We start from the raw sequence: 21,239 nt of genomic DNA, 5'->3' as shown, positions 1-21,239 counted from the left end.
TTCCATAATATCACTCTTAGCACAATCATGCATTCTCTCTTGTTTTGGTTTACAGCCGCGCTGTTGCCTTTCGCTCATGGCGCAGGCGTTACCGGATCAGCTTCAGGTGCTGCTCACGGAGTTAGTATTCATTGGTGTACTGTTCCTTTCTTGCATACTAACCTCGTTTAGGTGACTGGTGGTGGAAGTGCTAGCCCTGTCACACCTACTACAACTGCCGAGTGAGTCGAAATGTACACTTGACATAGAAGCCTCAACTGATTTTCTTTCTTAGATTGGTCTCTTACCTTACAGACTCATCGCCACGAGTCATTCTTATCACCAAGACATTTGATTTCCGCGGTACTTTGGGAACTACCACTGCAACTGGATGCGTACCAACTAGCAATACCTGCGGATCTAGTGGACAAAATGCCATCAATGCAAATGGTTGGTGTGGATCTGCTCCCGCAACTACGGTCAAATATGATAACGCTGGTACCACACCAATCCAGGTCAAGAGCAACAAGAGTATTGTTGGTGTAGGCAGCGCGGGTGTTATCATTGGTCGGGGACTCTATCTCTCTGGTGTTTCCAACATCATTATTCAAAACGTTCATATTACCAACCTTAACCCTTCATTGATCTGGGGTGGTGATGCTATCACATTGGTATGTTTTGCTTCTCGGGGGAAGGGAGGTTGCAAAGCCAACATACTAACTATTATCTTTAGGTTGGCACAGACTTGATCTGGATCGATCACTGTAAATTCTCTCTCATCGGTAGACAAATGCTTGTCACTGGATACAATGCAGCCGGTAGACTCACAATCTCCAACAATGAATTCGATGGTCAAACTTCCTGGTCCGCCACTTGCAACGGCCAACACTATTGGACAATGCTCTTCTATGGTGCCGCCGACTACGTTACTCTCGCAAACAACTACATTCATCACTGCTCTGGCAGAGCTCCCAAGGTCGGTGGAAGCTCCGGCGATGCTATCACCATGCACGCCGTCAACAACTACTTCTACAATGTCGCAGGCCATGATTTCGATATCGGTGTTGGCGCTGCAGTCTTGTTGGAGGGCAACTACTTCCAATCTGTCACAACTCCTATCACAGCTGCTTCTTCCTCAGCTGGAGGCTCCATCTTCACCACCGCTTCTGGAACCGAATCATCTTGCACCGCATACCTCGGCCGTGCTTGTGTCGCAAATGCAGTTTCAAGCTCGGGAGCCCTTCCAGGTTACGGTACCACCGCCTTCTTGGCCACCATCAAGACCAAGGAAAGTGGCTATGTTCCTGCTGCGATTGCTGCTGCTTCCGTCCCCGCTTATGTCAAGGCCCATGCCGGTATTGGCAAGCTCTAAAGAGAGGGTTCTTGAACTCTTTGGCTCGTGAAGCCCATTACTTCCGCTCTCTTTCGCCTTTTGAAACGGGCCCATTCTTGAATATACAACTTATCTTGTACATACTATGGTTGGAACTTCTCGCTGTACATATTCGAAGTTCTTTCTTGGACATAATTTTAGTTGTACATATCTAAAACTTTTATCTTAAAATCTATCTTGTTACTATACTATTATATCGTCGGTCGTGCGTGTTCAAATTATTGCATTTTTTTTTCTCCCTGTATAAAGGTGCTCTGCTAAAGTTCAATCATACTCTCAATTTTGTGATTACCAGAAATCTAGGTTTGACACCTGTCTTCGCCTCGTTAATTACTCTCCTGAGAGATGTAAAGCTTCCAACTTGGTCTAGGTAGGTAGGTACTTTAAGTTGGCCTCGCTTATCCTATAATAGGATAATCAGGCTAAGTGATATGGGGCGGTCTCAACACGTCTGGCTTGGTTGAAAAGGGGCCTAGCAACGAATCCAAAACAATTATCATTCGCGCTTCGAGTCTGTTGTCTATGGACATTCATGGTGCGGTTTTTTTCCCCGAGAAACACAACTCTAGAGTTTGGGGTTGTCGATCTCGAATGAATGAAGAAAATATTGGATAACTATATTATTGTATTACTGTATCACTATAATCATATACCCAAATGATATTGCATTCTATCAATCCATCCTTCCCTCTCTCATTACTCATTACTTCATCCGCCCGCTCCTTCCAATACTCATCCAGGCTTCAGCAAGCTCTCTCTCTCAACAAGTAAGTACCCGTATCATATCATCATCATCATCCCTTCATAACAGCCGTAGTCACCGAGGTCTTCTTCGTATCTCTCTCACTCCTCCTATTGATTACGCTATTGATAGGATGTGCATCTTCATCTAGATGCTTTATCTTCACATTTACTTTTTCCCTCGCAGTAACTTTTCTTACCAGACTCTCCATTGCGCTGCTGACTTTTTCTGTGCGGCTGATCGGGTGGTTCGCGCAGATATGTATTTTTGTTTAGGGGGTTGAGATTCGCGTCTCATTTTTGAGGGGTTGGTAGATAGGGGGAGTAGAGAGTAGAGTAGAGTAGAGAGTAGAGAGTAGAGAGTAGAGAGTAGAGAGTAGAGAGTAGAGAGTAGAGAGTAGAGAGTAGAGAGTAGAGAGTAGAGAGTAGAGAGTAGAGAGTAGAGAGTAGAGAGTAGAGAGTAGAGAGTAGAGGGTAGAGGGTAGAGAGTAGAGAGTAGAGAATAGAGAGTAGAGAGTAGAGAGTAGAGAGTAAGGAGTGGAAATTTGGGATGTGTTTGAGATTGTTTGTTCTGTTGTGAGGGAGTATATAATATAATATGATCTGATTTGGGGGGAGCACAGGAAGATTTTCAACTAGATAAAAATCCTGCAATGAGGAGAAAGAATATACACCACAAAACTCAAATACCACCTGTACTTCTTCTCTCTACCTTATCCCCTAGACTGCCAACTAGCAGCGCCGTCGCTTAATATACACTTACTGACCAATTAGAACATCAGGATTTTGAGAATTCTTATCATTTTGATACGTTTTTCTATAATAATAGTTCAACACTTACAATTTTAATAAAAACAAATAATATACTTTGAAAATCTTTATATAATCTTTTATTTACTCTTTCTTTTTTTAATAAATATTAAATTTTTGATTTGATATATATATTTAAATATAAATCATATAGAAATTACCTACAAATATCTTCTATTCCCAAAAATAAAATATAATAATATTTATAAAATCTTAGAATCATTATTTCATAATAAAAAACCTTGGAGATATAATTAATATATTTATTATTATTTTTTCAATAAATTCTAAACTTCAAATATAATATTAAAACTTTTATATATAATACTATTTATAAGGTTATTGATGTTCTTGCTCAGTGCACGGACTACACACGGCGCCGCCTCTACGTAGGAGAAAAAACAGGCCGGATTTGACCAATGCTCTCTACGCGTTGTTTTGGTGAGGGCGCACGTACCAACATAGTGGTCAATTCCGGCCTGTTTTTTCTCCTACGTAGAGGCCGCTAGTTGGTAGTCTAGGGGATACTCTACCTTATCCCATTCCACATACCCCGCCTCAACATACCCAAGTCAATATAATCACTCAATATAACCTCATTATAAATTTCTAAATTTCTAAATTTCTAAATTTCTAAATTTCTAAATTTCTAAATTTCTAAATTTCTAAATTTCTAAATTTCTAAATTTCTAAATTTCTAAATTTCTAAACTTCTAAATTTCTAAACTTCTAAATCCTAAATAAATACTATAAATATAACTACAATCTAAGAGATTATACTATACTATATAAGAATAAGAAACATAACCAATACTATATATCGCCAGAACTTCTATTTCATATTTAATATCGTAAATCATATACTAAAGTATATATCTATAATATCTCAATATAATTATGTCTGTCTGTTTATTATTAATAAAATAATTAATCTCGATGCTTTAGTCGGGTGTATAGCGTGGAATTTAGGGTTGCGATGGAGATGGAGATGGAGATGAAGTAATATTTATTTATATTTGTTTATAGAGATATAGGGGTGAGATATAGTGAGTATATGAGTAGGTGGATGAATGAATGAATAGGTAGATAGATGGATAGATAGATAAATAAATGAATAAATAAATAGATAAATAAATAGATGAATAAATAGATGAATAAATAGATGAATAAATAGATGAATAAATAGATAAATAAATAGATGAATAAATAGATAAATAAATAGATAAATAAATAGATAAATAAATAGATAAATAAATAAATAGATAGATGAATAAATAAATGAATAAATGGATGAATAAATGGATGGATAGATGGGGATATAAAAGGGAGGATGTGGTAGCAAGGTAGCAAGGTAGCAAGTAAGTAGGTTACCTATTCAGAGTGGGAAATAGGAAATGGGAAATGGGAAATGGAAATAGAAATAGTAGATATATATAACCCAATTATTCAGGAATTATGCATGATAGCATTTAGATTTTGTTACCGAGTATGCGATATCGAATAAGAAAGGTAGAATGACTAGGTAGTAGAAATATTCGAAACGAATTAGATAATTCGTATCTTGTGAACTCACTCAGTATCCCAGATGTTTGGAAGGGATTGGAAGCTTCAAATGGTGTAGACTGTAGATGAACAAAATGGATAGATGAGATGATGTGGAATGAAAAAAGTACAACTGACAAAAGTCAGATGAGATATTATCACTACCACAATAGATAGAATAATAAAGCACAAGCGAGGAGCAAAGGAAATCAGTTGCAACTGAGAATATTGAAGACCAATGTTATTGATGAGAAACTTAAGTATTACGCATTAAAATATCGTGGTATCGTTACAAACATATATACATTTTTGTCAACTTTGGAGAAACATAATCTGCCAAATTGCAATGAGTTGTGCAGGTCCTTGCCTGACTCTTTTTCATCCCTCCCCCATCTCCTGCATCAGAATATCGCTCCGCCGGTACCTAGAAAGTACCATTGGAATTTTGATATTGATGAGTTCCTCTGTACCCCTCAGCTGGCATTTCTGTTGCATGAGGTGGTGCATACATTGTCGGACCAGTACCATAGTCCACACCGTTGACCTGATGACCATGGGTACCAACGACTGGGGATACAGGAGGATGTCCATATCCTGTTTGTGAACCATAACCTTCGTGAGTTCGTGCCACCATGGTTGCATCCGTAGCATTCGAGGTTCTCACATCATTAGGAGTAGAGTGGATGGGTAATGCGTCGGGCTTTTCTGAGACAACTCCTCCAGCCATGTATTCACCATCGTGGACTCGTTGACGTTTTGGCCAGAATCTTCCACGGGTTCCGGCAGTATAGCCATTGTTGGGAGATGGACCGAATGCCTTTTCTTTTTTGTGGTGCTTGATGAGAGCTAATTCGACAAAGAGTGAAATAAAGAAGAAAACACTAATATCGATGTCAGTGTGATTTCTTATATTTTCTCGATTGATCCTCTGCACATGAAATGAAGGAATAAAGATAGACGGTGCACTTACGCAGCGACAATTGAAACGGCAAAACAAGCTGTATTCAATCTACAGCTATCGGACAAACTAGGCAGAGATGTATTTCTCAAGGCGCCCACTCCGGAAAGTCTTTGATTCGTGGCAGCGATTCCATTGCCCAAAGGTGTATACACGTATCCGGAACATGATCTACCATGTCTGGTAGCATAAGCTACATAGATAAATGCGCCGGTGAAGCAGAAATCGAGAATGATAGCGATGATGGAAAAGAACATCAAACCGGCGACACAACAGAGAAGACTGAGTCCAAGAACTGTGTATAATGCACCTGAACCCGAAATACCTTCGACGGCTTTGATGTAGGTAGCGATAGGAAGCTTATTGGTAGAGAGTTTGGCGAGGAAATAGGCAAAGATTCCAAGAATGATAACCGAGCAGCAGAATTCCACGCCGCGAAGGAACCATTGAAGGGCTTTGAGTGCTACGCCGCCGCCTCTCATGATGAAATATATAAAGGTTTATGTTCCTTTTTGGGTATATGAAGGGGTAGATGGAAAAATATCAGATCAGATAAAAAGAAGAAAATTGAGGACAATAAAGATATTAAATATGGAGTTTCGAGAATATGAAGTGAGGGATGACTTTATGAAGATCTGCGTATGATGTCGTCAAATGGAGCCGGTTGATCATAAACTATAAATCGAACCACTCGGCAGCGGGAACCAATGATGATAAGTAGATGGTGTTGTAACCTTCACCTAGAAAGCCTCGTCTTCGTATAAGATTTCTTTGTTTTGCAGTTTGGTTGTTTTGCTCGGTCCTCTGCTTTCTTCACGTGCCTTCACTTTTCTTTGTTTATGTGAGTCTTCGCTCGTCGATGCAGGATTGAGTAACTTTGGTGGCTGTTCTCAATTGCCGCCAAAACGATAACGGCCGAGATCATTTGCATCAAGTAGGAATAGGAAGTAGCTACTTTTGAAACTACTCTGGAGAATACTCTAACACAAGATCTAGAGCTGTTCCTTTATTCGCACCAGAGGACGAAATGGAAGATCTTGTGCCGTTTCACGGGATGTACCGATTCCGGTGAAAGTATTTGAGAACATCAAGATTTCAGAAGTGATATTCAAGGACCTTTCCAATTGCAAAGACTTGGTATCCGTCTTCAATTCGTCTTCAATTCGTCGTTTTTGGTCATTAGAATCTTTTTTAACGAATGTCATGATTGTAACGTTTTGTCTTCCAAATGCTTGGGAACATTGATCGAGACCTTGTTGACGTCATTGCCAAAGGTGTTAGGATCAAGGGATCAAGGGATCAAGGGATCACATCCAAGATTGGTGATTCGTCAGTGGCGGAAAGAATAAGCTAGCTAAGCTAAGCCACAATTTGAAAACAGGTTCTTTCTTAATTAGTCACGTGAAATGCTAGCACAGCCACTATCGAGGGAGTTCTCTTAGAATCTCCAGATGAGATCTGATCGCCGATGACCTTTAAGTAGGTACTTGGTAGAAGTTCATACAAGTACCTATGTTCATAAACCTCGGGAATTCAACTAAAGAGACATGGAAACAGGTAGCGTAGGGTCAACCGAAGCCCTTATTCCTTGGAAGATCTGAGCACTTCCATGACATCTACAACTCAATAATTACCTACCGAGGTATACTTGTACACTTGTACACTGGTACACCACTCATAGAATTATATGACATTTGCATACCTGGGTGCAGACTATAAACTGTAACGAGTTGAACTCTTGTTGCTGTTTTGCTGTATTTTGGCTCATTGAATATTAGCCGTAACCCTTTTATTTCCATAACATTGTTACATTGGAAATTATATACCCTCCATAGAAATTCCAAACTACTTAATAGATACCGCCTAGTAGGTACCTAGTGTGTAGATTGAGACTCCAGTTCCGAGGTTAGATACCGACATTGAAATAAATGTTATATTATTCTTCTAGATACAATATATGGTCTTAGAATGTATTATATGGCTTAAATGGCTCCCAAATCCAGGTATCCTAACGAGCCCAAGATGTCTCCCATCCACCTGACTTCATGCTATCTCCTCCTCTCATGCTAGACACCCCCTTTCGACCTCAATTCTTCTTCTCTCGCTTCATCATCTCTACCTTTGCGTTGATAACGCTATTCCTCAACTGCATCGCATTACCAATATCATAGAATGCCACATACATTGCATATAGAGGTAAGAAAACCCACAACGTATTGAAGAATACCAAGTAAACCCATTTGAACATAAAGTTACTCGTATCCAAATTCTTACAGCCGATTAACCATTCTGGTGCAAATGTCATGAAACCTGTTATTCACATACAGAGTTAGCATATAATTTCCTATCATTGGATTGTCAGAGAAGAACCCCATGTACATACCACCATACAATTCCCCCGTAGCAAGCACCACCATCCAAAAATTAACTCTCCAATCCTTCCTCACAATCCCCCAACAAATCCAAAGTGCCAAGGGTCCAGCCCCAAGCACAGTCAACAACTCCAAACTAACCACTGTCAAATCTGCACCCGCCCATCTTCGATCCGCTTGCGCATAAACCATCCACAATTTACTCGCCCAATTATCCGCATATTGTGCTCCATATACATATTCGCTTGTACCCAAGAAATTAGATAGAGCAACTGGATGAGCAATTGATGAATCGAAGGGGGCGCGAGAGAAAAAACAGTTGTACAGGAAGGAACCCTCGAAGATGGTGTGGATGAGGAAATCGAAGAAGTGCCAAATGAAGAGGATACGAAGGGAGGAGGGGGTAGTGGGCGCGAGAACTCGGATAGAGAGGATGTAGGAGGATAGAAGAATTGCGACGACGCCGAGGAGAGAGAGGATAGTGGTTTGGTCGATATGCTCCATTATGGAAGACATGGTAGATAGAGAGTGTAAAAATTGATTGACTCAAATCCAACTCACCGATCTATCAAGATTTGGGGAGAGAGCCTGTAATTGTGCAGGGAAAGACAATTGAAGTCAATGGACAATTTGATCCAACTGTCGGTCCAAAAGTTTGAAAGCTCCAGCTGAAGATGAAGCTTTGACAATTTTCACAACTTTACGGAACGCGGAGAACTTTAATCCGTAGACGTGGTCGGAGCAAAAGCTCCCCACGATATGACATCATCAGAATATCCCCCCAATGATCGGGTGGAGAAGCGAATCCCGCAGGTCAGAATCTGTAGTGACCAGCTTTTTTGGTCATTTAGTAGAACGATAGTAGAACGATAGTAGAACGATAATGAAACAATAGTTGCTCAATTGGCTGAAATGTGGTTCGGATTTTGGCTTGAACCGGCCGACAATGGGAGCTTAGATTCACGTAACAAATGCAACATAGAAGACAAATTTGGTTGAGTGTCATAAAAGCATCGTTATTATGAGGGTATTGAGACCACTAGTACATGAGTTTCAGGCTCATCACCTCCCCAGGAATCCTCCCATCCATCCCATACGCCAAAGTCATTATGATAGAATGCAGAGAGTAAAATCCGTCAAATTGAGGAATTTAGTGCTTGGCAGCCTCTGTAGAAACCATTAGTACATGTCTATAAACGTTCAAAGGTGAGAAAACTGAAACGTACCCTTGTGGACATCAGCCTTGGTGTTGTGTCCAGACTCATCAGCCTTGTCCTTAACAGCATCGATACCGGCGCTGGCGCGGGTGGAAAGGCTAGCATCGCTATCCTTGGCGACTTGCTTGTTGGCCTCCTTGGAGGTGGTGGCAGTGGCACCTTGAACGGTCTCTGCGACGTAGTTGGCGGCGTTCTAAAATGATGTTAGAGGGTTAAGAAGATAGAGAAAAGATGGTTGAGTTGTATATGTAAGATGTTGTGGAAGTTTGGGAAGAGAAGATGGACTGTAAAAAGGGTAGACTTGCCTTGACGGTCTCCATTTTGAAAGGTTTGAAGTGTTGATTTAAAGGTTTGGTTTGAAGTTGTTTGTATTGTTGAAGTTGTAGTGTAGAGTTGTGAGTTGTAAAGTTGATGGAGAAGAAATCGAAAATTTGGGGAGAAGATGAGGTTTATATTCTGGTCTCTTTCTCCAAAAGGAAGCTAAGACCGAATTCACTCCTTACCTGGATAGCTCTAGTACGTCATACTTGGAATCTGCTTGGTTGGCAGTTGTTTCCAACTAGCAGACAAAGGGAGAGTTGATTCACCTTCTGACTTGGGAAGAAAGAGCTCAAGCTCCATCTGCTACAACAGCTGAGCTTCCATTGTTTACAATGACGTAGGAGCTTTTTGATTTGAGCCAATCAAGATTTGCAAAACACAAGCCTCATTACATAGTACGTAGCTCGGAGACGTTGCCTGTATCAATTAAAGTAGGTAATGGACCATGGGTGTGGTTGAGCCATTCAGGGGTCTCTATGAAGCTAAGCCATAAACGATACAAGTGTCACCATAATGTGGCTTGACCAACTTTTTCCCAAACCAAGTTGAGGGGAAAGCTATGCGCGGTGCGGATACCTTCGGTTCGGAAAGGCGATCCCCCGCCATGAGTGGCTAATAGGTTCACAGGCTGTATCAAAGCAGTTCTCATACAACGATACGAATACTGATTCTAGAATTTGATGTGCATGGGAAGCACAAAATACTTGCTTTTTGAGAGGGGCAACTCATGCTAAGTGGTTTCTAGACTGCTCTATGCAAAAGTTCACTCCACTTTTGCTTGATCTCGTGTTCATGAAAATCAATAAAATGGTGGAATGGAAATTACAAATTCCATGCTGTTCTTTTCCATATGTTCCAAAAACCCGATACCGATGCTTGTTCTCGATGATCGATCTCGATCGCCATTTTTTTCCAAGATTCTTTCTGACCTGCAATGCATTGCGTACTTATATTATCATGTGATTCTCTCGATGTGGTCTTCTATCTAGGCTAAATTATTGTACGGTGATGTATGATAATATGGTACAGATGTTGTATTCATATCAGACAATGAGATCTTTGATATAGAAGAGGGTAGAAGAGGGTAGAAAAGCTTTAAAACAATGTGAGTACTAGATATGAAGGGATAGATACATATGGTAGGTTATGTATTGAGTTACATGGTGATATGGTTCAAATGTTATATTCATATTAGACAATGAGATATTTGATGTAAAAGGGATTTGAAAAAGGGCTCTAAAACAATATTAAATCCAGATATGAAGAGATTGATGTATATAGTATTGGGTTATCGTCATATATAGTGATATGGTGATATGGTGATGATACGTTGATACATGGCGATGTGGTTCGAGCATTGTATTCATACAGGATCTTTGATGTAACGAATACTCATTGTTCTTTGATTAATAAACCCGATTGAATTTTCCAAAAAGATACCGCTCTCGGAAAAGAGGCAAATAGAGCAGAGAGAGAGAGATAACAAGAGCCGCCATCAATATACATGTGCCTCCATACCAGTAGATACGAATAGATTCTCCAAAGAAGCCATCTGCTTTCGTAAAACGAATAAGGAGAGTGAGGAGGCGACAAGCGCCGTCGACTAATAGAATCGATTGGATTCTCCAAAGACACCGCTTGCTTTCGTAAAGCGGGCAAATAGAGTAGAGACGATAAGCGCCGCCACTAATAGATCCGATTAGATTCTCCAAAGAAGCCTTCATGATATTAAAACTTTTAGTAAAACCATAAATATTCATATCTGACACTTATATTATCTTAAAACCCTTCTACCCTTCTACCATTCATGTCAAAGAGCTCAATGTCTAATATGAACATAATATTTAAACTATATTCATTATAAATCACTATAATTCATTACTATATACGAATATTAATCTCTTTATATTTAGTATTTATATTACTTTAAAGCCCTTCTATTCTTTTATATTAAGAATCTCATTGTCTAATACAAATCCAACATTCAAACTATATCACCACACATTCCACCGTATAACCATAACCATATAACCACAAAATTTAGCCTAACAAGGAGGCCCTCCCTCCCTCCATCATGCCAAAACTTGCAGTAAAAACCTCGACACGATGATTTTCTTGCAGGCTCTAAAAATTCGATCTTCACGATGAATATCACACCGGAAACATTTCACCTTCGTCGCCACGCACAGCCAATGCATGAGTGATTTCCGCGCATTGTATCGGGCTTGGTAATACGATCAGCATGTGGACACTTTGCCTCCCTGGGCCGCCTCTCCAGGTTGAGACTTTACAGCTCTCCGTTGCAATGATTTCAATTATGCCTTGGAACTTTTCCCACCGTGGAGATATTTTCTGAATCCAATTCTTGTTGTTGCAGTCCATTGTCTATCTTCGACAATGTTTGGGTCAATGCCTTACCACTCCGTCGACAGGGTCACTTCACACTGTGTTGTTACATTTGGCTCCCATTGGAATTAGAGAAGTTTATATCCTCAAGATTTCACCACCTTGTTTAATGCCACCGCGGAACAACTCTTCTACGACCTTCCCTTCTAATAATGTCGCCTGCACAATCCCTTCTACGTGTTTTGGTTCTACTCTCCCATACCAGATCCCACACCCGGCTAATGGATGAGCTTCACCATCTTTCGTCTTTGTATGAGGTGGAATATACAATATAACGTTCCCAGCAAACTTATGTCCTCCAATATGACTTATAGACCCGATTCTTGCAGTATTTCCAACTGCTTCGATTGGCCCTTCTAATCGTTCTGTAGAGCTCCCGTCACCTACTTCCACCGCACCGTGCAAGACCTGTACATCTTTCGCTGATAGGGCTCTTTCAAATTCAGTTTGCAAGATTGGAGCTAGAATTCCACATCTGACATCTCGTCCTCCGTGTCCGCAGATCAATACTAATGTATCTTTCACGTCTTTCACGGCGGGTAGAAAATCTGCCTGTTCTTTACTTCGCAGCAAGCGGTCTTTATGTATCGGAGATAGGTTATCGTGTGCGGGATGTAGTTTCGTAGGAAGTAAATATCCTTTCACCAAAGCTTGAACAGAATCGAACGATACTCGCGGGAGAAAAGGTATATATTTGAAGGATGGGACTATATAGGCAGAAGTCGTTATGATTTCGGGTCGATGTGAGGCAACGGTAGAAGGAAAGGATGAATTTGTAACAGCAACGTTGTTGTAAGGCTAATAAATAGAACAATGTTAATGGTAGTTCAACTGAAGGAAAGGTGATCATACATCACTATACATTCCGCCGCGGCCCATCAACTCCTTAATGTCCGCAGCGAGATTATCCCCGGAATTTTCTTCCTCGATACGAGAAGGCCAATCTGGCTTCCCCGTGCATATCAGGACTTGTTCAGCATATGCGGCCATTGTTCCATTGAGTGGCTTCGAATGGTCTATCTCGAAGCCTTCTGGCATCTCGGGGTTCTCTGCGCAAGAACATGTTGGTGAGGGGCATTTTGGTATGGTAGGAAATGGCGGAGATTTGTGAGTTTGAGAAATGTACCGAGAACTGCGCAAAGTATAACGAAGAGAAGATGTACGCCAAATTGGCCTACCAAATAAACGTAATGACATAAAGACGTGTTAATACTTGTCCAAAAGAAAAGGCAAAGAACACCCAGGCAATAATATTGCCATCATCGTAATACTTCTGGAATAAATGTCTTATCTAACCTCGCTGAAATCCTTATCTCCGCGCACTGATCCGCATTCAACCCACGGGCCGAGATAGTCACGTGATAGTAGGACGGAGGACTCGGGACACTAAATCCTCCAAAGAGAGCTATCCATTGATAACATTTGTATTTTGATGTACTTTGATACTTCATAATGATATCAATTTGTGTTCAAAATATAAATAATATATATAGATCTCATGATAGATTCGAAGCTAGCAAAGATACTTGATCAACTTCCAAGCAGAAACAATGATGGTCTGAATTGATATCGAGTTTTGAAATGAGTGTATATTTTCGGTGTCCTTGTTTTTTCGACAGGCGAGAGACTACCTCGTACCTACCTCGACACACTTGCCTATTTGGGATCCTTTGAGGTTACTAGGTAGGCATCGAAAGTCTATTAGAGTGTTTGAATGAGGTGCATGTTGATCGAGCTTAATTAATGGAATAAGGCTGAGTAGGGCTGTTGTATCTCAATATACTTTGAATATCCGGATAACGCTCGGTATCTGAATGTTTGAGCCGACACAATGATAAATTTGACATTGGATGAACACCATGCCTACCATATTGGATGTTCGAGTGGTGTCGTATCAATTGATCTTCTGTCAAGTAAGGAAAGCTAACAAATCTTTTGACCATCTCAAATCCGTATGTTTCATTTGTTGTCGGTTTATCATTCAATTGATTCGAAAGATGTCAAGAGAGATTCGAGAGACCAACTGCCGACGGAGATTTCTCAGTCGGAGTAGTCAGTCGGAGAGACTAATCTGGTGATCCGTTCGAGCCCGTATAAGAACTCACCCAGCTAACGGATAACTAGCTACTTTAATAATATACCTAGTACTCTTTATCCAATTTATATCCACAGATGAATATCAATAGCAAGGATTACCTACTAATAAGAAGGAGTAGCGTTGAGTATGAAACTCGACTACTTCTTACCTTCTCTAACTTTTCAACTCCTCTACACTTCTTCTCTACATCTTACCTTTGTGCTGAGAAAAGAAAATCAACGAAATAAAATCAGTCAAGGGTCATCGACAGTCTGTATCTTTCATCTCAAAACTCTGAAGGTATTTGCCAATGTTACCATAAGTCTAGACATTTGGAATATGAGATAATTATTAGTGAAATCTTCTATATTGCCACACTTTTCTCACTGTACCTTTCATGCCTCGTTGCCTGATATATTCACACTTTCCTCGTGTATCTGCTCGTTGCTATAAGCGACCAGAAACCTTTCTGATACTGACAAACTCGCTATTATTGTCAACGGCAGGTAAAGCAGCTATCCGTACAAAGATACTTCATAACCCGTTTGTCCAAAGTGCGTCTTTACAACCGATCTCTACAACCACATCTAAAAGTAGAACGACCATGTCCGACTCAGAAAATGACGAAGACTTAAAGAAAGCTATTGCTCTCTCTTTGGGAGAAACGTTATCGCCGGTTCCAATCCGTGAGAAGAATGTTGTCGATCTCACTACAAGTCCAACAACCATGTCTGACTCAAAAAAAGACGAAGACTTAAAGAAAGCTATTGCTCCCTCAAAGAGTCCACCAACTATGTTCGACTCCGAAAGCGACGAAGACTTGAAAAGAGCTATTGCTCTTTCTTTGAGGGAAACCTTATCGTCGGCCCCAATCCATGAGAAGAAGGCTGTCGATCTCACCAATTCAGATGAAGATGAAGATGACGATGACCTTGATGCGCCAGTCGCAACACATTTCAAATTTCCAAGAACTAATCCTGTTCTCAACACATGCACTGATGCTGAATCCAGTACCACTTCTCAAGGTGAGTGTCGATCTCACATCCTAAAAATGCGTATCCTATGATTTTGATACTGACTTCACTTGTAGTATCCAGCCAGCCAAGCAACACGTTATTCAATGGCCTGACTCGTAAACAAATAGAGGAAGAACGCTTAGCAAGAATTCAACAAAGAAGCAAAGAGCCAGATGCCACTTCCAAGAAAAGAAAGGCTTCGGTTTCGTCGCCAACAAACTCACTAAATGATCGCCGCCAACCGAAAGTCTCTCGGTCGGAACCCATATCCCATCAAATGACAGTCAAAGGTAGGAAGGTGGAGTCTACAACTCGAGACTCCACCGACAAAGGACTAGACAACGCACTCGATCAATCATCAAGCCTCACAGAGCCAAATTCCGAGACCGACATTCAAGCTTCAACCATGCCAGGAAAGCTATCCAAACGTCCCATATCAGAAGGTGACATATCAGGTACCGGCATTCAATTTCCTCTCGGGATTGTTAAAAAGACCTGGGCGCAAGGGTTCCCCCGGAAGGATGACATCAAAATTGAAGAGGTTCTTCAGAGTTCAACCCTTGAACATGCTGTTCTAGGGGCTTTTCAGATAGATTCTGATTGGATCAGATCGAAGATTCAACCTTCTACCAAAGTCATCTGGGTCTTGCAAGCAAAGACTGAAGCTGAAGTAAGTAGGATTTTCTTGATCTTGCAGTTTCATACAGGAAAATACCTCTGTTCTAGTTCGCGGTCTATCTATATCATCTTTCTCTTTCTTTCCAGGACAATAGTATCGATGTGCTCGAGTGGTCCATAGATCCTTTGGGTACAACGAACCGAGGCTGGAAAAGATTACTTCAGTAGACAGAAGCAACAGAGCTTCCCCAGGCATCAAAAGAGGCCGGTTCCGACTCATATGGCTGATCAAAATTATCTGGCTCTCCAAGAGATTTACCAGATGTATATTTGGACTTCTTTACGATAGTTTGGAAGTCGACGGCATGTCTCAAGAATTTCAGGGATTTAACTGCAACGGAACAATGAACTCGCTCTATACGGTGGAATCATTGGATGCATCGAACTTGAAGCTTGATTATGATATCAATTTATGAAGTTCGTGGCTTTACAAATAGCAAAAGTTTTCAGATCTAAGCTACAGTCAAGACCTTTGGAAACTGTGATCCAGTATCAAGACCATCGGCGTCTGTTCCGGCTTTTGCTTCTCTACTATCGAACTTTGGGGGATGGAAACCATGCACTGCACTTCAAATGAAACTTTTCGCTGACATCTTATAGAAAATGAACTTCAGGTCATTGGCACCGGAGACTTATCGATTTTGCTTTCCTCCGATGGAAGGCAATGTCAATATCATGCACTCAAAACTTCAAATCCTGGCACACCCTACGCATTTACGACTGGTCATACCCTCGGCAAATTTGACCCCATATGATTGGGGGGAGAGTGGTGGCATTTTGGAAAATGTGAGCGCCTACCTTTGATATCGGGATTGGACTGATGAAAGATGGCCAGGTCGTGTTCTTGATCGATCTCCCAAGGTTACCCAATGGCGAGAGAGCTTCTGATGACCAGTTAACACCATTTGCACAGGATTTACTGTACTATCTTCATGCGATGACTCTGGCACCTCGGACGATTGAAAGTCTCAGAAGGTTTGATTTCTCTAATACGAAACATTTAGCATTCGCACATTCGATGTTTGTTCTTTCCGTAACCCCCCTTCACTTGATTACATTTAACAATAGTCAGAGGAGGTTCCCATTTTGGCATGGAATTACAAAGAACCGGCTATCCGGGGTTAGGTAATTGTGTGAGGAGCCTGGGTCTGCATACCGACCACCCCTTGGAGATTGAATACGTAGTAAGCTCACACCCATTCAACAAAATATGAGGCTGCTGTCGGAGGCGGACACTAACGTCAACAGACATCGTCCATGGGAAATCTTGATGACCGATTTCTCCGAACAATGTATTTGGCAGCACAGGGTAAGCATGCTATTCTGACATCTGCATCATTTCCGAACTTTCCCCAGACTTTAATTTATTACCTGCCTTATCACGCGGATAATGGCATCCGCTGGGATGAAGTGGGTCCTTAATACGAGCACCCATTCTTGTCGCTTCTTGCCGATAAACGGGACTGAATTATTGTACTAGGCGATAATGGGTTCAAGGAATACAAGTGGAGAACAGAGAAGCCCGCAAGGTGCAAGATGGAGACTCAGCTTTCAGAAGAAATTGGGCGCAGGTTTCGCGTGTATTTTCCCAGGTAAGTTATTCAACCTTGTACGTCAGAATTGGTTGTTAAATCTCCATTTACAGCGAACAAACCGTCAAAGAAAGCAAGGGTGGCACAAATGTAAGAAGAGTCCATCATGGTTACCAGGATAAGAGGTCCAAAAGGTCATTAACTTTACGATGTACAGGCTGCTGGCACGATTTGCTTTCGATCAAAATGGTACAATGCAAGTGCTTTTCCAAGGGACCTCATGCGCGATTGTCAAAGTCGCAGAAAGGGATTATTGATGCACAACAAAATGTTATTCGTAAGATCCCAGAAAAGTCAAAAAAGTCCACAACCCATTGCATGGGCATACGTTGGAAGCGCAAACCTCTCGGAAAGTGCATGGCAAGTGTTCCGTTTTCACAAAATACTTTTTCTATTTATTGCGGTGTGCTGCTCGGGCAGAAAAATAGCTAACCTTACCAATTAAAGGGGCCGTATGGTAAAGGACAGAGTAACGAAGGAGCCCAAGTTGAATTGCAGCAATTGGGAATGCGGTGTTTTGTTCTCCGGCTCCCTCACCGATCTGAATGCACCGGCCGCTGTCCCTAAATCGGGCATGCCGACTATGGAGGCTTTTGATGGGTCTATCCCCGTACCCATGGTTTTCCCGGGTAATGTGTATGGATCGAAGCGCCCCTGGTATTACAGCGAATACCCTTAATTAAGTCAATCTTCCGATGCGATGATTTTCCTATTGGACCTGCCGTAAGTCAATCCTAAGGTGGTATTCACAGCTGCGGATACCTTCCCATAGCCTGCGCTGGCGTTATGGGCTGAGGGTCTTAGTTCCGACTGCGGTGTACCACGTGCGGTTGGGTATTGGCACCTCATGGATATTGCTCCCTATGATAAGCACGCAGTCCAATATGCAGATCTGTGGACAGTGACATCCACACTCGCTGGGGTTCAGGGTGCTATGAAACGTGTCGGTAGGGTACTGTTCACGATGATTTTAACATGAAGGCAGGCCCCTGACTTAAAGACAATGCGGAGAAATTTTTAACCAGTATGATGCCTGATGAGAACAACACAGGAATCGAGATTGTGTCATGTAGAATCAGTCAAAATAGATGCACAGTTGCCAAGACAGATGTGTGAAATTTCCTAGAGACAGTAGGGAAGTAGGATTGAGTGATTGCTAATTACAGGGTAAAATTCATCTATCTGCTTGGTGTAACATGCGATGATTGACGGCGTAAGTCTTGTAAAACGCATGCATTAGAGAAGCGAACGTGCATGTTCTTTGATTTTTAGGCATAAACCCATCGAATTATACTTCTAGAATTTACATGAAGAACTCCAACTACCTGATGGAGGTACAGCAAAACCTCTCTATAAGGATACCGGTTTTTGTAGTCTTTTTAAAGGATATATAGAGGTATCCTAATATAGAGGTTCCTCTTAATCCTGATATAGTAGTAATTTCTTTTTGCTTGATTCCGATCGGACTATTTTCGTAACATTTTCGTAATATTTTTTGACCTTTAATTAAATCGCTTTAAAACCCTAATATATTTGTCATATGATAACTAATTCCAATAATTCTATTGACTCAATAAGAATATATGTAATCCTGAAATCGAAAAATATAAGAATATACTAATAGAAGGGTTTTAAGAATATAGGCCTTTTTTAGCTCTGAAAAATATATTCTTATAAAGAGGTTATCCTTTATAGAGGGGATTCTTATAGAGAGATTTTTCTGTATTTCAATAAAAATAACTTGTCCTAGTGAATATATACAAAGTTATCAAAATGATTATTTTTATTTTCTATTTTCGTTATAAACATTTCATCTAAAAATCACTTCTCGAAAACTAGATTTCGACATAAGGATTGATCCATTAATAGATTAATCATTCCAGAATTGATAAGATTGCTTTTTCTGATGAAGTTCTATCTAATTTGAAGTAGAAAAATATTACATTCGAAGTGTTAGATTCGCTTAATTATCAATTCTCTATCAAAGTTGTGTGTAATCATCTTCAATTCAAACTTAACATACTAGGTAATCATGTTAATATTTTGAGGAATAATAGTGAGTAATTTTAGATGCGCGTAGAACCCTCTTAGAACCCGCTCATGTGAGAAAACAACCCTCTTTCTCCCGAGTCTCATCTACAACATGCCCAGGGCGAAACAAGGCGAAGGCCCCTCTAAAACACCTGCACCGGTATTGGATCTGTAATGCCGACGTCGTCGTTATCCATGGGGCCATCATCTCGTATTGACCCCGACATGAATAAGATTCCCTCATGATTGGCTTCTCATCACTTCCTGAAGATCGATGTCTAATTTGATTTATGTAAGCCCAGCAGGCATTGCCACATCGAACAGCCTCGTGGTGGACATGATATCCCTTGCACGGCATTTCCAGATGAGGTTTCATCATGCGCGACGAGAGAAGAAAAAAACATTCGATAATTCCACATGACCAGCAGTCTCGAAGTATGCCATTGTGTTTGGAAAGGATCAGATTATGGCAACGTTTGCGAGAATGTAGAATTAAGAGAGAAATATTGCTATGGCATGATTTTGCAATGTTCGTCTATTGTTTGACCTACACCAATGTCCATAACAACATGGTCAGAATAGGCAAGATGGACGAGGCGTGTTCAACAAGCATGCATCCTGATCTGGTATAAATTCGCTTTTAGGACCTTTTCAGCCAACCCACAGACCGCTCTCCTCATCATCTTGTAGAATCATGACCATGAGCCCACTTAAGGTCACGGACATTATGTTCAAACACCGTATTACCATGAGACAATTTGGGGGGCATCATGTGGAAAAATTGCTAAGATTGTACAGTAAATGCTCAACGTGGACACGGTATCTTTCTCCCCCAGAGCCAACATGGCGAGATAGCAAATTGGAAGCTTTCGAAACGGCGAACTCGAAAGTTTCGTCTACAGATTCGGGGATCTTCGCGGGCATGAGCGCCGACCCATACTGCTCGTGCCACTTTTTTCCCTCTTTGCCCACTTCGACCGTTGGGCAGCTGTGCACCCTCAGATCGGAATGCACCAGGGTGCAGCGCTTGATGGAAGAAGACTGAGGAAGAAAAGCGTCTGCTACCCAGTGAAATTAGGAGGATTTATTTAATTTGATGGAAGCGGATCTCGACAAGGGCCACTCCAAGTGAAATCAGTAGGTGAGCATCTGCAGTGACATGCCCATTGCCCATGTAGAAGGGATGTTACACAACACTTTGGTGGGGGTATCCAGGCCACTGTACGGTAGTTGGGGGTTCGAAGTCGGTACTGAAATCTGGTGCAAAATGAATGTGGACAACCCCCCGCTAATCTAGGATCTACCTTGAAAGGAGATGTGAGACCAATACTCGTGCGGCCGTAAAGTACCTGGTATGCAACTCCGCCACTAAGGGAAAAGGGGGCTAACCCTCTTATCGTCTAATGACTTCGTGGTATGTGCATCTAGCTTCATAGGTAGCACTAAATACACATCTTCCTTGCCTGCACGAGTATCTTGATTAGGCCCAAGTAGATCATGGTTCTGCTAGTCGATGCAACTTCGGTCAATCTCCGACCTTTTCGCCGAGTTATACATGGCCGTATATAGACCAATCGAATCACGAGAAATGCGCATTAATTTACTCGACTTGGGGCGGGACGTTTTACACTAATTTGGAGGAGGCAGGCCATACCATAGGTGGACAGTGGACATTCGAGTTAATTTGGGCGCAATAGAATCTTCAAGCTTCCAAGCTTCCAATCTTCACATAATCTTCACAATCTGCAAAGATTGAAGCAGGGCAGGGGGGGCAAAAGAGCGAGGAACTTCCACATCAATAACCCCCCCTTTCTGATTCCATCACAATGATTACTCCGTACTCCGTCCTGCTTAGAAATTCTTGGCGTTTACTTTTGCTGTAATTAGATAATTAAGGGCATAATTAAGAAATGAGCAAGTGTCGGGAAATACCCACGCCATGCAACCTACAACCTACAACTTACAACATACAACGATGATTGTGGTTATGATTATGTCAAGCGGGGATTCGATCGATGCTATCATGGGTGAATGGACCTGATTGGTTTGATTGGCTGTGATGAACTAACTACCCAACTGTCTCCTTTGCTCCGTTGATCGGACTGA

At 41.3% G+C, this 21,239-nt stretch overlaps 7 protein-coding genes across 7 annotated transcripts; 2 read left to right on the top strand and 5 right to left on the bottom strand.

Annotated features, from left to right (window-relative positions):
• Positions 1–27: 27 nt before the first annotated feature.
• On the top strand, positions 28–1,351 carry EAE98_008599 (uncharacterized protein; the record flags this gene model as incomplete). The annotated part of the gene is made up of 4 exons (XM_038956222.1): positions 28–120; positions 172–221; positions 275–650; positions 713–1,351. The coding sequence occupies 4 exons, from the start codon at positions 28–30 to the stop codon at positions 1,349–1,351; spliced, it is 1,158 nt and encodes a 385-aa protein (XP_038807303.1).
• Positions 1,352–4,889: 3,538 nt separating this feature from the next.
• On the bottom strand, positions 4,890–5,905 carry EAE98_008598 (uncharacterized protein; the record flags this gene model as incomplete). The annotated part of the gene is made up of 2 exons (XM_038956221.1): positions 4,890–5,346; positions 5,436–5,905. 2 exons carry the CDS (start codon positions 5,903–5,905, stop codon positions 4,890–4,892), a joined length of 927 nt encoding a protein of 308 aa, XP_038807302.1.
• A 510-nt stretch (positions 5,906–6,415) lies between these two features.
• Positions 6,416–6,628, bottom strand: EAE98_008597 (uncharacterized protein; the record flags this gene model as incomplete). The annotated part of the gene is made up of 1 exon (XM_038956220.1): positions 6,416–6,628. The coding sequence occupies one exon, from the start codon at positions 6,626–6,628 to the stop codon at positions 6,416–6,418; it is 213 nt and encodes a 70-aa protein (XP_038807301.1).
• Positions 6,629–7,342: 714 nt separating this feature from the next.
• EAE98_008596 (uncharacterized protein) lies at positions 7,343–8,752 on the bottom strand. The gene is made up of 2 exons (XM_038956219.1): positions 7,807–8,752; positions 7,343–7,733 (listed from the first exon to the last, which is right to left on the bottom strand). Exons 1-2 carry the CDS (start codon positions 8,309–8,311, stop codon positions 7,510–7,512), a joined length of 729 nt encoding a protein of 242 aa, XP_038807300.1. The 5' UTR covers positions 8,312–8,752; the 3' UTR covers positions 7,343–7,509.
• Positions 8,753–8,945: 193 nt separating this feature from the next.
• On the bottom strand, positions 8,946–9,332 carry EAE98_008595 (uncharacterized protein; the record flags this gene model as incomplete). The annotated part of the gene is made up of 3 exons (XM_038956218.1): positions 8,946–8,962; positions 9,022–9,205; positions 9,318–9,332. 3 exons carry the CDS (start codon positions 9,330–9,332, stop codon positions 8,946–8,948), a joined length of 216 nt encoding a protein of 71 aa, XP_038807299.1.
• Positions 9,333–11,196: 1,864 nt separating this feature from the next.
• On the bottom strand, positions 11,197–12,993 carry EAE98_008594 (uncharacterized protein). Its single transcript, XM_038956217.1, has 2 exons — positions 12,592–12,993; positions 11,197–12,537 (listed from the first exon to the last, which is right to left on the bottom strand). Exons 1-2 carry the CDS (start codon positions 12,934–12,936, stop codon positions 11,818–11,820), a joined length of 1,065 nt encoding a protein of 354 aa, XP_038807298.1. The 5' UTR covers positions 12,937–12,993; the 3' UTR covers positions 11,197–11,817.
• Positions 12,994–14,420: 1,427 nt separating this feature from the next.
• On the top strand, positions 14,421–17,781 carry EAE98_008593 (uncharacterized protein; the record flags this gene model as incomplete). Its single annotated transcript, XM_038956216.1, has 10 exons — positions 14,421–14,841; positions 14,907–15,502; positions 16,111–16,296; positions 16,346–16,530; positions 16,583–16,694; positions 16,759–16,819; positions 16,991–17,102; positions 17,156–17,192; positions 17,260–17,462; positions 17,550–17,781. 10 exons carry the CDS (start codon positions 14,421–14,423, stop codon positions 17,779–17,781), a joined length of 2,145 nt encoding a protein of 714 aa, XP_038807297.1.
• Between the last annotated feature and the right edge of the window lie 3,458 nt (positions 17,782–21,239).

This window comes from Botrytis deweyae (genome assembly GCF_014898535.1).
Source record: "Botrytis deweyae strain B1 chromosome Unknown BDEW_023, whole genome shotgun sequence".
Lineage (NCBI taxonomy): Eukaryota > Fungi > Ascomycota > Leotiomycetes > Helotiales > Sclerotiniaceae > Botrytis > Botrytis deweyae.
The sequence above is the reverse complement of the archived record's forward strand: the minus strand, read 5'-3'. Positions and strand labels throughout refer to the sequence as shown.